The sequence below is a fragment of the Heteronotia binoei genome, chromosome 4, assembly GCF_032191835.1.
Source record: "Heteronotia binoei isolate CCM8104 ecotype False Entrance Well chromosome 4, APGP_CSIRO_Hbin_v1, whole genome shotgun sequence".
NCBI classification, from domain to species: Eukaryota; Metazoa; Chordata; class Lepidosauria; order Squamata; family Gekkonidae; genus Heteronotia; species Heteronotia binoei.
Genome location: NC_083226.1, coordinates 186,142,557 through 186,157,193, shown reverse-complemented (window position 1 = coordinate 186,157,193; position 14,637 = coordinate 186,142,557). Strand labels below are relative to the sequence as shown.

General features: G+C 52.7%; 1 protein-coding gene across 1 annotated transcript in view; it reads right to left on the bottom strand.

Annotated features, from left to right (window-relative positions):
• UNC13B (unc-13 homolog B) overlaps positions 1–14,637 on the bottom strand; it is a 294,094-nt gene that overhangs the window by 64,522 nt on the left and 214,935 nt on the right. Inside the window, exons 22-26 of the mRNA XM_060236646.1 lie at positions 12,858–13,008; positions 11,565–11,633; positions 8,566–8,655; positions 3,049–3,183; positions 2,071–2,204 (exon numbers count right to left, since the gene is read on the bottom strand). Of these exons, the coding sequence (XP_060092629.1) occupies positions 2,071–2,204; positions 3,049–3,183; positions 8,566–8,655; positions 11,565–11,633; positions 12,858–13,008 (579 nt within the window). The remainder of the gene's footprint in view (positions 1–2,070; positions 2,205–3,048; positions 3,184–8,565; positions 8,656–11,564; positions 11,634–12,857; positions 13,009–14,637) is intronic.

Below are 14,637 nucleotides of genomic sequence, written 5' to 3'. Positions count from 1 at the left end.
CTCCCTCTCAGCTCCCTGTCTTATCTGGCTGACTTCTAACTGGCGGGATCTAAGTGTGGGGCTCTCCCAAGCAATTGCTGCCCCTAGCCAGAAAAAGCCAAGATGGCAGAGCGAGAGCTACAGTGCTGCGCGGCTCTGAGGGATCTGCCTGAAATCCCAGAAAGTCACTTGAACAAATGAAGAAGAAGACTGCAGATTTACATCCTGCTTTTCTCTCTGAACTCAGAGACTCAGAGCGGCTTACAATCTCCTGTATCTTCTCCCCCCACAACGGACACCCTGTGAGGTGGGTGGGGCTGAGAGAACTCCCTCAGCAGTTGCCCTTTCAGGGACAACTTCCACGAGAGCTATGGCTGACCCAAGGCCATTCCAGCAGCTGCAAGGGGAGGAGTGGGGAATCAAACCCGGTTCTGCCAGATAAGAGAGCTCTGGCTGACCCAAGGCCATTCCAGCAGCTGCAAGGGGAGGAGTGGGGAATCAAACCCAGTTCTCCCAGATAAGAGAGCTCTGGCTGACCCAAGGCCATTCCAGCAGCTGCAAGGGGAGGAGTGGGGAATCAAACCCGGTTCTGCCAGATAAGAGAGCTCTGGCTGACCCAAGGCCATTCCAGCAGCTGCAAGGGGAGGAGTGGGGAATCAAACCCGGTTCTGCCAGATAAGAGAGCTCTGGCTGACCCAAGGCCATTCCAGCAGCTGCAAGTGGAGTCGTGGAGAATCAAACCCGGTTCTGCCAGATAAGAGTCCGCACACTTCACCACTACACCAGACTGGCTCTTGACATCTTGAATGGCTCAACCTAGCAGGAAGCCAGGTGAGTACTGATAGACTAAGACCTGGGAGACCCAGGTTCAAATTTGTACCCTGCCATGGAATCCTGCTCCGTGACCTGTGGTCAGTCGCACAGACAAAGCCTAACCTACCCCACAGGGCTGTCGTAAGGATATAAATAGAAGGAAATGAGAGTAATATTGTAAAGTTCTTTGGGGCTTGAGAACAAAATGGGGTTGCAGTATATTAAGTAAAGACAACCCATCTGTGAAGACAGATTCAGGTGGGTAGCAATGGCCCCTCTAAGCTGTGATGTGAGCAAAAGTTCCACTTCAAGAGCTCCTGGCATGAAAGTGGTGAGCTGCTGCACCAATGAGTGTGCTCTGGGGCCAGCCTTCCTGAGCTAAGGCAAAGATGAGTGAGCTGGAGGCTGAAAAACTGTGAGGCAGCTCTGGTGGATCGCTGTGTTGGTCTGAAGCAGCAAAACAAAGTTTTCGTCCAGGGCCACCCTGAAGACCAAGCCAATTCTGGCTCTGGGTAAAGGCCTCCATGTTCTGAAGCAGTTGCACACACACACACACACGCTTCTCCCCAGAACCAAACTTTGGTGGTCTTTAAGGCGCCTGACTGGACTCAAGCGTTTTCCTGACCCATCTATGCTCGGTTCTGAATTGCTTAGCAACGGCCCAAAAGGATTCCATAATTTCCTAATTCTGAAACCTGCCTTGAGTCTCAAAGAGAATGGCAGGGTACGAATGAAGCACGTAAGTAAATAAATATATCTGGTAGGAAAATGACCTCTGTTATTGCTGTTTCTTCTCAGAATGAGCAACAGAGCGCAGTTCTGCACCTCTGCCCCCCTTGTGTGCTGTCTGAACCCAGTCCAAGCCCAGCCCTTCACGTCTCTTCTGACGCTTCTGGAGCCCCCCCCCCCCCCGCCTTCTTGACCCACCATCCGGCCTGCCCTGCACGTCAGCTCTTGTGCATGCGCATGCAGGAAAAGAAATGCTCCCCCACCCCCGAAAGGCAAGCGAGAAGGGAAACTGCTCTCACCCCCACTCGCCAGGTGCGTATCTGACCTCAGGGCTCTAAAGAGCCAGATGCGTGAATATGAACGCCTTCGAAACGCCACCATCCCAATTACAAAGGTATTGTTAAGGGAGACAGACAAGACAGAGAGAGACAGACAGACAGGATAAATACGTGTGGCACGGGGACAGGACGGATAAGACAGCCAGAAGGAACACAGAGAACTCCACAGACCCCGGGAGGCTCGTTCTAGCCAAGAGAAGGGGCTCCTTACTGGTTGAGGACCGGGGCGTAGGAGTTCTTGTCCTCCTCGATGATGGAGACGATGAGGGTGATGAGCTTGGGCCAGAAGTCGAGGTTCTTGATGCAGGGGCCTTGCTCCTCTGGAGGCACATCCTGAGCTTTGTTCTAAGAACAGACGCCAGACAGGAAAGAGGGAAAAGCTTTCTCTCCTCGGGTTCCCTCCGCCACCACCACCACATGCCAAAAAGTCAGCTCCGAAACTCCAGCGAGCACAGAACGGGCAGACAGAAGGACCCAGGATTGAGGGAGGCACACTCAGGGGGAGGGACAGTGGCTCAGCGGCAGAGCATCTGCTTGGGAAGCAGAAGGTCCCAGGTTCAATCCCCGGCATCTCCAACTCAAAAGGGTCCAGGCAAGTAGGTGTGAAAAACCTCAGCTGGAGACCCTGGAGAGCCACTGCCAGTCTGAGGAGACAAGACTGACTTTGATGGACCGAGGGTCTGATTCAGTAGAAGGCAGCTTCATATGTTCATATGTTCACTCTCTTCTCCAACCCCCATCCACCCCCATTCCTTCTCTCTTCAGTCTCTGGTTCCATGTTCTCCACCACCTCCGTGCAGTTCAGCAAGAGAAGCCAAATCCAGGGCAAAATGGGCTGAATCCTAAGAGGTCCCTGTGCTGACAGGAGCCAAGAGGAGACCTGGGATTTCCCTGCAGATTTCCCACGGAGGCTGCACACCGCCCCCCTTCCCCATCCCCAGCCGGGGCTCAGACCGTTTCTTTTGGGGGGCCTGAGGGAGGGTCTGTTTGGCAAGCAGAGTTCCGCTTGTGGTCCCCTGGACCCACCCCCTCCCAGTCAGACGACGCAGAGGAAGCAACACAGAAACAGCTTCGAAAGGCTGCCCCCATCAGACCCCCACAGCCCAGGGTGGCAGCCATAGCCCCCTCCCCCTCCCCCAGACCACTGCCCTAGGCCAGGCCAGGGAACGGCCCTTCCGGGGGCACTCACAGGGTCCATCTGGTACTCCCGACTGTACAGCTCCTGGCAGTTGTTGAAGATGTACTCGTAGGTGGAGTTCAGGCAGGCCTTGACGCAGTCCTTCACCACCTGACTGGCGCGAGGCGGGCTTTGCAGTTCCTGGACCTGGAAAGACAGATCAAGACGGGAAGCCGCATTAGTCTGTCTGTAGCAGCAGAAAAGAGCCAGAGTGCCAGAGCACCTTCAAGAGCCTAAGAACTGACTGCAGTGACTCCCGACCTGGCCAGGAATTGTGTCAGTCTTTCAGGCACTCCCGGGCCCTGGCTCTTCTCCACTGCACCTGGAAAGGAAGCGAGAACCGGCAGGCAGCACGTGCCAGGCTTCCTGAGGCGGCCTTTGGATCCCCAGGCAGCTGCCAATTGGCTGGCTCTGCCTTCCATCCCCCTCCCAGAATGAACTAGGGTTGCCAACCTCCAGGTGGGGCCTGGAGACCTCCCATTTTTACAACTGATTCACAGACCCCCGTTTCCCTCGAGGACCGTGGCTACTTCGGAGGGTGGATTCTGCAGTCCCTGACTTCCCCAGCCTTCACCTTCGAATTTCCAGGTCTTTCCCAACCCAGAGCTGGCAACCCGAACTCTTCCCAGTGCTGCAGAAGCAGAAAGAACATGGGATGCCTCGGCTCCGAGATCACAGAATCCGAGAGTTGGAAGGGACCTGCAGGGCCATCTAATCCAACCCCCTGCACAATGCAGGAAACTCACAAACCCCTCCCCCTCAATTCACAGGATCCTCATTGCTGTCAGGTGGCCATCTAGGTTCTGTTGAAAAACCTCCAAGGAAGGAGAGCCCACCACCTCCAAGGAGGAAGCCTGTTAGAATCATAGAAGAGTTGGAAGGGACCTCCAGGGTCAACCCCCCGCACAATAAGAACATAAGACCATAAGAGAAGCCATGTTGGATCAGGCCAATGGCCCATCCAGTCCAACACTCTGTGTCACACAGTGGCAAAAAATTTTATATATACACACGCACTGTGGCTAATAGCCACTGATGGACCTCTGCTCCATATTTTTATCTAAACCCCTCTTGAAGGTGGCTATGCTTGTGGCTGCCACCACCTCCTGTGGCAGTGAATTCCACATGCCAATCACCCTTTGGGTGAAGTACTTCCTTTTATCCGTTTTAACCTGTCTGCTCAGCAATTTCATCGAATGCCCACGAGTTCTTGTATTGTGCGAAAGGGAGAAAAGGACTTCTTTCTCTACTTTCTCCATCCCATGCATTATCTTGTAAACCTCTATCATGCCACCCCTCAGTCGACGTTTCTCCAAGCTAAAGAGCCCCAAGCGTTTCAACCTTTCTTCATAGGGAAAGTGTTCCAGCCCTTTAATCATTCTAGTTGCCCTTTTCTGGACTTTCTCCAATGCTATAATATCCTTTTTGAGGTGCGGCGACCAGAACTGCACACAGTACTCCAAATGAGACCGCACCATCGATTTATACAGGGGCATTACGATACTGGCTGATTTGTTTTCAATTCCCTTCCTAATAATTCCCAGCATGGCGTCGGCCTTTTTTATTGCAAACGCACACTGTCTTGACATTTTCAGTGAGTTAAGAACATAAGAACATAAGAGAAGCCATGTTGGATCAGGCCAACGGCCCATCAAGTCCAACACTCTGTGTCACACAGTGGCAAAAAATTTTATATACACACATACACTGTGGCTAATAGCCACTGATGGACCTCTGCTCCATATTTTTATCCAATTCCCTCTTGAAGCTGGCTATGCTTGCAGCCGCCACCACCTCCTGTGGCAGTGAATTCCACATGTTAATCACCCTTTGGGTGAAGAAGTACTTCCTTTTATCCGTTTTAACCTGTCTGCTCAGCAATTTCATCGAATGCCCACGAGTTCTTGTATTGTGAGAAAGGGAGAAAAGTACTTCTTTCTCTACTTTCTCCATCACATGCATTATCTTGTAAACCTCTATCATGTCACCCCGCAGTCGACGCTTCTCCAAGCTAAAGAGTCCCACGACCCCAAGATCTCTCTCTTGGTCAGTCTCTGCCAGTTCACACCCCATCAGCTTGTATTTGTAGCTGGGATTCTTGGCCCCAATGTGCATTACTTTGCACTTGGCCACATTGAACCGCATCTGCCACGTTGACGCCCACTCACCCAGCCTCGACAGATCCCTTTGGAGTGCCTCACAATCCTCTCTGGTTCTCACCACCCTGAACAATTTAGTGTCATCCACAAACTTGGCCACTTCACTGCTCACTCCCAACTCTAAATCATTTATGAACAAGTTAAAGAGCATGGGACCCAGTACCGAGACCTGCAGCACCCCACTGCTTACCGTCCTCCACTGCGAAGACTGCCCATTTATACTCACTCTCTGCTTCCTATTAATTAGCCATTTTTTGATCCACAAGAGGACCTGTCCTTTTACTCCATGACTCTCGAGCTTACTAAGGAGCCTTTGATGAGGAATGTGGAGAAACGCCATTTTAGTCAGTGGTGGTGCTTCATTTGGCAGGGGTCAGTAAATCCCTCAGCAAGCTTTGTAGCCTTCCCCTCACTCCCCCCCTCCCCTCCAGAGCCAAACCAACAACGCTAGGGGGAAAATCTCCTCGAGAGGCAGGAAGTGCTGTTGTTCCTTGCATGTGTTAGGCAGGAAGAGAAGGCAGATTTGAACTGGGGCTCGAGCGAGCATGTGGTGAGCAATGGAGGCTCCTGCCTGGGAGGGCCCCAGGCAGGCAGACTAAGTAAGTAATTCACAAGACAGGGCAAGTTTAGATCAGGGCCAGCAGGACGCGTTTATAACACATTTTGTTTGTCAGGCTGTTTGCTGTGCGTGTGCTGTGCTAACCTTTTAAACGCAACTGTTTTTGGTTTGTTTTTCTTTCCCTATATTTTTCTCTTTTTAAATAAATATATTTTTACTGTTTAAATGCTGGCAGTCAATCTCTGTACCACCTAGATCCCCAGACCGCTTTAGACCACGCTGTTTTTAGGAAGGGGGCCCCAGGGAAGGGGGAAGGCATGCAGTTGGATAAGGTGCCAATCCTCCAGGGGTGCCCCAAAGAAGTGCTGAGGTCTCTGTGAAACCCAAGTACAGGGTGGCAGAGGACCTGGAGGCCTAGCCTCACAGCTGGAGAGGGGGATTGGGAGTCCTGTTCCTCTCAATCTGAACCCCTAGACTGAGCAGGTGGTGGCAGCGAGCCCAAGGGGCAGGAGGAGAAATAGCTCCCTCCAGGAGTTGGCGACTCAATAGGGAGCTGACGGGACCGGGTCTGAAGGCAGAATCGGGCCGGTTCCGCCACAAGGAACTTTATCAAAAGCTTTCTGGAAGTCAAGGTAAACAACATCTATCGGGTCTCCTTTGTCCACATGTTTGTTCACCCCCTCAAAGAAATGTAACAGGCTAGTGAGGCAAGATCTTCCCTTACAGAACCCATGCTGAGTCTTCCTCAATAACTCGTGTTCATCAATGTGCCTACTCATTCTGTCCTTGATAATGCTTTCTACCAACTTACCCAGTACTGAAGTCAGACTGACTGGCCTGTAATTTCCCGGATCTCCTCCGGAACCCTTTTTAAAGATGGGGGTGACATTTGCTACCTTGCAGTCCTCAGGAACGGACACAGTCCTCAGGAAGGGACTCAGAAGTGTGCGGACTCTTATCTGGGAGAACTGGGTTTGATTCCCCACTCCTCCACTTGCAGCTGCTGGAATGGCCTTTATTTATTTTATTTATTTATTCGAGATTTATATCCCGCCCTTCCCACAAGTAGCTCAGGGCGGCTTCCAAAATTATGGCCTTGGGTTAGCCATAGCTCTGGCAGAGATTGTCCTTGAAAGGGCAGCTTCTGTGAGAGCCAGTTTGGTGCAGTGGAGAAGTGTGCAGACTCTTATCTGGGAGAACCGGGTTAGATTCCCCACTCCTCCACTTGCGGCTGCTGGGATGGTCTTGGGTCATTCATGGCTTTCACAAGAGTCTTCTTGAAAGGGCAGCTGCTGCGAGAGCCCTCCCAGCCCCACCCACCTCATGGGGTGTCTGTTGTGGGGGGAGAAGATATGGGAGATTAAAAGCCGCTCTGAATCTTTGATTCAGAGAGAAGGGCAGGGTATAAATCTCTAATTCTTCTTCTTCTTGCCTTGAAAACCTCATGGGGTGGTCATCAGCTGGCTCCCACCCCCACCAAACTGCAAAAGCAACAAAAAAGTGAAATGACATCCAGTTCCATCCTCTCTGTTACAATGGAGAAGGCAACAATTGCCTGAAAAAGTCAATTAGATGTTTTCTGCCTACAACTCCCATCAGCCTCAGCCAGCATGGCCAATGGCTGGGGCTGATGGGAGTTGTAGGCAAAAAGCATCTGGAGCGCTACCGCTGGCCACCCCTGGTCTAGGGAATCCATGCTTTAACAAAATACTGAGATTGGCCACTCCTTGATTTATTTAATGCTATCTGGGCTGTGGTCATGCAGTCTGTAGCCACGCAGTTTCTCTATTTCTCAAGATTTTTAAAACCTCAAATTTGTTTTCATTTTGGTACTTTTCTGCAACGTCTGTAGAAATATTGTATACCTGGACCCATTTTTTATAAAAAATCTGCACTCTAGGGGCAAGCTCAGAACTAGACTTATGATTACACTATTTTGAAGAGCTCGGCAGCCTTTTAAGCTCTGGGAATGTTCCTTCCTGCATTTATAACCCTGTATCTTTTCTTCTTCCTCTTTGTTTGGGAGCTACTCTTTCGAGAAGAACACTTCTGAGAAATGCTTTTTAGATGTTGAGCTTCTACATAGAATAGCTGAGTCCAGTACTTCAAAGCAGCATTGTTGCAAGGAGGAGATACTCGACACACCAGAAAGTGAGGAAAACAAGAGAGCAGAGGCTCATGTTTCACTCTTTTTTTGACGTGTTAAATATACTCAGACTTCTGGGTTGACAGCACAGGTATTGATATTCTAGGGAATCATCGTGCGTGTTTGGACAGAGTTTCGACAGCTGTCTGCCTCCTGCTCCAGCACAACGTTCTAGAGAGCAGAGCGCTAATGTTTACGGGTGTCAGGAACTGTCACACGGCTTTATCGTCAGCGGAGAAGCATAAAGGCAGATTTCATTACGAACCCACAGCCTTCACGATGAATAATGCGCATCTCGTTCCAGCAAAATGAATTGTTTTGTGGCAGTATTTAATTTTGTTCCCAGGGATATTTACAGCTTCCTCCCAAGAAAACAACTTAATTAATTGGCACCTGAATGTTTGACAGAGATATAATCGCAGGGGGCTGTGAGCAGGCGGGGAAGTTCATAACCCTGCCAAGGAACAGAATGCAGGAAGAGGAGTTCCATTGCCAGAGCAACACATACTCCGAGGCACAGGAAATATGCAGGCTCCCCAATGGGCAAGCAGGTTAGGCAGGCGATGAGCGCGCCCACGCTCAGGCTTCCCTGTGTGCCTTCTCCAGGAGCACCTTCCCCGGGAACGCTGGCAGCCTCCATACCGGAGAAACGAATGGATCCCTACCTTCATTCTGAAAAAGGTGATGCTCGTCAGCAGATCCACGGTGGATTTCAAGTCTTGCAAGCGCTCCCGGCTGCTGGCTGGGAAATTGTTCTGTTGGTAGAAAAGCAAACGCAACATGGGAACATATATGAAGCTGCCTTCTACTGAATCAGACCCTCGGTCCATCAAAGTCGGAATCGTCTACACAGACTGGCAGCGGCTCATACTGGCAACAGCTGCACACGGACAAGAAAAAGACCAACCTCCCTCTCCAAAAGAAGTCGATCGAGCTGCCCTCCTCCACAGCCCCAGCACCTTTTGGGGAAGGGGGGCAGCCCACAAGGCCACAGGAGCACAGGCCCTACTCGTGTCTGAAAGCCCTCAGCCGACACCCCTCGGGGTTTGTCACAAAATGCCTCAGGTTGAATTAGCCTGAGACCCTGGAGAGAGAGCTGTTGCCAGTCTGAGTAGACCTTGGTGGACCAAGAGGGGCCTTAGTCAGTAGAAGGCAGCTTCTTGAGTTCATGGGGTGAGAATGTGGGTCAACCGATGGGGCCGTGGAAGGGCAATGAAAGTGGCTCAGAAAGGCTTCAAGCCCCTCTGAGGCTGGGGCACAGACAGCGTTGCCAAGTCCAATTCAAGAAAAATCTGGGCACTTTGGGGGTGGAGCCAGGAGCAAGGGTGTGACAAGCACAACTGAACTCCAAAGGGAGTTCTGGCCATCACATTTAAAGGGACAGCACACCTTGTTAAATGCCTTCCTTCCCTAGGAAACAATGAAGGAGAGGGGCACCTTCTTTGGGGGCTCATAGAATTGGACCCCCTGGTCCAATCGTTTTGAAACTTGGGGGGTCTTTTGGAGAGAGACACTAGATGCTATACTAAAAATTTGGTGCCTCTGCCTCCAAAAACAGCCCTCCCCGAGCCCCCGATACCTCCAGATCAATTCCCCATTATACCCTATGAGAATCCATCTCCACCTAGGGAATCATGAAGTGACCAGCAGACATTTCCCTCCCTCCCCACCCCTGTTTCTGGTGACCCTGAAGCGAGGGATTGGCCTCTCTGCTCACGAGTTGCTGCCAACTTCTTCCAAGTAACACAGACGCACCATCCCTGGAGGAAGCCTTTCCAAGCGGAGACTGGAGCCTCCGGAGAGAGAAAGGCACGTGGGGCTGTGGGGGCAGGGCTTCCCCCCGTCGGCCAGCTGGGAAAGCGGGAGAACCCCCCCTGGGCTGGGCCCTGGGAACTGGCAAGCCGAGGCACAGACCTATGGGAGGCAAGGGCTGATTCGAGTCCTGCCAGCTCTGAATGCATTAACAGATGGCCGACGCCCCTCCACACACCCCAAACCATTTCAGACACAGGAAGCCTGGTGTCTTCTGCGATGTGGCCGCCGAAAGGAGCACGGCCACCCCCTCCCCTGTCTGCTGCAGGCAGCAGCGTGGTCTCCCCTCCCTCCCGTGGGAGCTCTGTGGGCTCTTGGTGGTTGGCACCGGCTGTGGCACAGAGATGCCTGCGGCAGCCATGCCCACCTGGCCGGCGCTGCCAAGAGCGGTGACACCCTCGAGCGGCATCTCTCGGCACCCCTCTCCCTCCAGTGGCACATCAGCCACGCTACGGGGACAAGCAATTAGGAGCCCGCTTACGCAACGCAGTCTTATCATTACAAATTAGACCTAATTACATTTTGCCAGCGCTCACGCTCGGCTACTATTTTGGGCTGCAGATGAAGCAGCATCTCACCCAGCTCATTCACCCCCACCTGCCCGGTCATGAGCGGCATCCTCCCACCCTGTTCCCGGAGGGCCCTTCCTACATCATCTCCAGCCAAGGATTTGTTTCTCTGTTTCGCTGCTCCGAGCACAGAACTGCCAACCATCCCCACGTGCGGAAAGAAGGAGCGTTTATCCCAACTCTCATTTATTACGTCTGCTCACCCTGTATTTAAAAACGCCTGTAAATAGTGGCATGTTTTAAATAAATGTTTTGTTTGTTTAAAAGGTAGTCCCTCTGAACCACCAAAGTTCCCCAACCCCTTAGACCACACTACTGTTAGAGGGGAGTCCAGGAAAGGCCTACAGTTGGCAAGGGTGCCAATCCTCCAGGGGTCTCCCAAAGAAGGACTGTGGTCTCTCTGTGTTAACCACGTGCTGCGTTGGCAGAGGACCTTGAGGCCACAGAACTAGCAGAAAGGGGGATTGGGAGTCCTGTTCCTCTCAGTCAGGAACTCCTAAATTGAGCAGGTGGTGGCAGCGTGCCCTCGTGGTGGGAAGAGGATAAGCTCCCTGCAGGAGTTGGCAACTCAAAGGGGAAGTGACAGGACCGGGTCTGAAGGCAGAATCGGGCCGGTTCCGTCACATCGTGGTTAAGTGCATGGACTCTTATCTGGGAGAACTGGGTTTGCTTCCCCACTCCTCCACTTGCAGCTGCTAGAATGGCCTTGGGTCAGCCATAGCTCTGGCAGAGTTGGCCTTGAAAGGGCAGTTTCTCTGTGAGAGCTCTCTCAGCCCCACCCACCTCACAGGGTGTCTGTTGTTGGGGAGGAAGATAAAGGAGATTGTAAGCTGCTCTGAGACTCTGCTTCAGAGAGAAGGGCGGGGTATACATCTACGGTCTTCTTAGGTTCAAAGACTCTTATCTGGGAGAACGGGGTTTGATTCCCCTCACCTCCACTCGCAGCTGCTGGAATGGCCTTGGGTCAGCCATAGCTCTTGCAGGAGTTGGCCTTGAAAGGGCAGTTTCTCTGTGAGAGCTCTCTCAGCCCCACCCACCTCACAGGGTGTCTGTTGTGGGGGGGGGGGAGGTAAAAGGAGATTGTGACCACTGTGAGATTCAGAGCATAGGGTGGGGTATAAATCCAATATCATCTTCTTCTTCTTGCTCACCTCTCCCCCACCCAAGAGGAGAAGGATTTTTGGCCTCCTGGGCAAGGCTGCCATCAAGATTCCAGCACAGAGGAGGGCAGAAATCACCCCACAGGCTCCAAAGACCTCTGGCTGGCTGGATCCACCACTTACCCTGTACATGGACAGATCAATGCGGAGAGAATTATGGAGCTGGTCCAGAAGCTTCACGAATCTCTCTTTCTGCGTGGCGAGGAAGAGGAGAACAGAGAAGACATTGTGAGGAAACACGCTGGAGGCAGCTAAACTGAAGCTGAGGCCGCTCTTTGCATACAAAATTTTGCCACCCACCACTGTGCCGCTGTGGTCTCCTCCCAGCCCCATGAAGAGCCCCTGCAGGGCGACCCATCCCTGCCACATAGAAGGCTCAGGAGCACGACTGTCCCCTTGGAAGGGGAGAGAAAGTCTCACTGCCTGTTTTGTAGGGACTGGAGATTTTGAGGAGAAGGAGGCCGGGCTTCTTTTTATCTCCCTCCAATCACAAAGACTGCCCTGGCCTCTCTGCCCTGTTGTTGGCCCTCCAGAGGAACTGGTTGGCCACTGTGTGAGACAGGAGGCTGGACTAGATGGACCCTCACTGGTCTGATCCAGCAGGGCTCATCTGATGTTCTTCTCAGGGGAAGGCCTCGGCCTCTCTGCCCTGTTGTTTGCCCTCCAGAGGAACTGGTTGGCCACTGTGTGAGACAGGAGGCTGGACTGGATGGACCCTCACTGGTCTGACTCAGCAGGGCTCTTCTGAGGTTCTTCTCAGGGGAAGGCCTCGGCCTCTCTGCCCTGTTTCTGGTCCTCCAGAGGAACTGGTTGGCCCCTGTGTGAGACAGGAGGCTGGACTAGATGGACCCTCCCTGGTCTGACCCAACAGGGCTCTTCTGATGTTCTTCCCAAGGGAAGGCCTTGGCCTCTCTGCCCTGTTGTTGGCCCTCCAGAGGAATTGGTTGACCACTGTGTGAGACAGGAGGCTGGACTGGATGGACCCTCCCTGGTCTGACTCAACAGGGCTCTTCTGAGGTTCTTCCCAGGCGAAGGCCTCGGCCTCTCTGCCCTGTTGTTTGCCCTCCAGAGGAACTGGTTGGCCCCTGTGTGAGACAGGAGGCTGGACTAGACGGACCCTCACTGGTCTGACTCAGCAGGGCTCTTCTGAGGTTCTTCTCAGGGGAAGGCCTCGGCCTCTCTGCCCTGTTGCTGGCCCTCCAGAGGAACTGGTTGGCCACTGTGTGAGACAGGAGGCTGGACTGGTCTGATCCAGCAGGGCTGTTCTTATGTTCTCATGTTCCACTGTCAGTGAGACAATGGTGTGGGCAGGAATGATGTGCTAAGCCATCGCACACTACACTGAATGCTTCCCCACCCGAGCAGCACAAATGGATCGAGCTGTAAGAACAGGAGGACACAGGCGGACACACTCACCCCAAAGTTTGAGGCAGCAAAGCGATCTGAGGCAGACACGTTGGTGGAGGCGGTGGTGTGGGCATAGTAAGCGTTGATGTTGGCCAGCAAGGTGCTCATCACGGCTGGCACGCCAGGACACATGTACTTGGAGGAGAGGCATGCAAAGTGCCTGGAGGAGCAGAAGGCGGGGGGGAGGGTTCAAGGCACGGGGACCTGGAGGGGGAGGCTCCTTCCTTCCGAGCTTCCCATCCCCACAAGCGCCAAACAGCCCCTTTAAGTCAGAAGTCCCAGAACGAGCTGAACAGGGAGTGACCCCGTGCCCCCATCCAACCCACCTTCCCCCACCTGCAGGTCAGCCACCAATGTGCCCCAAGCAGTCAGCTGGAGTGCTGCCCAAAATGCACCTGCAGAGAAAACAGCACCAGGTGACTCAAGTGTTGCTGGGGACTGAGGGGGAACCCAGAGAGCCCGTCTTCCTTGGCCACAGATCCAGCAACACAGGCAAGAACCTCCAGAGAGCAACTCCCCCAAATTTAAAAAAACCAGAAACATGCAACATCTCAAACAGAAAGGCAGCAGCTGGCCCATCAATCACTCTCCAGGCACCAGTGTCAGCTGTTGGCAATCAATCTCCTCCAAGCTCTCCTCCTCCCATCTCAAGAGTTCGAAGCAGGCTCCGGAAAGAACTTTCAGAGCGAAGGCATGAGGCACACGGATGCTTCAGATCTCTCAGCCCTGAGTTCTAGAAGAGTCACTGCCACCCAGGGAGCAGGCTGATTGAGGCCCCCATATAGCTCTCACCCAGGACCTGGTAACCTTGTGGAAGCAAGAAGTCTATTCTCTGGCTTGCATCCACGCTCCTTCCTGATCCCTGATCCTGCCCTGCTTGATTTCCTTGGCACCTTGACCTTTTGGCTTTTGGACACTGACTTCTGCTTCCGGTTTGTGATTCTGCCTTGGTGACTTGGCTCCTGCTTGACTTCCTGGACTTTGACCTTGGACTGGCTGTGGACTCCTGCCTGCCTGCACCCGGAGAACGTGTCATGGGCGGATCAATTTTCCCTCTCAGGCTGCAGTCTTGTGAGCATAAATTCTACTTTGTGAGCTCCTGATATAAAAGTTGTGAGTTCCTGCATAAATTATTGTCCTCTGGAGTCATCCTTCCTGAGCTAAGACAAAAATGTGTGTGCCAGAGGCTAACAATCTGAGAGCTAGCTCACTTTAACTCAGCTTAGAGGGAACACTGATGGGGATGTGTGAAGTGGGGAGGGAGCTCACGCCCTCCCCCTCCTCTCCTCCTGTCGGGTACCCCATTGGAGAGCTAGACAATGTCATGCCCCTGCTCGGGATAGGCTTTGGAAGTTTATCCTGCATTGCCAGACGATTGGCATCACCAGCCCTCCTGCTCTGCTCTTCTTTCCAAAGCCAAAGGCCTCTTTCCAAGGGTGCAGCTTCCACACCCCTCTTGCTTTGCAAAGCAAGCCCCCCCCTTGCCTGCACCTCAGACGTGCCCCTCCCCTCCCTTTGTTGCTGGCTCTGCTAATTAGAGGCTGCGGCTCCCCTGTGATACCATCCAACATAATCCCCTCCCAAGCACTGCTTTGCCTTATTTCTAGACGGTTTTCTTTGATTGTTTCATCATCCCACAAGCTCAAGTGCTGGGAGAATAATTTTTATAATTTCCTGCAAGACGGGGACTTTCTCTCTTTTTTGCCTTTACGGTTTAACGATGGCAATTAAAGCAGAAAATGCAAATGAGACAACTTCCTTCCTGAGGACTGCAGGATTAGCCCAGAGG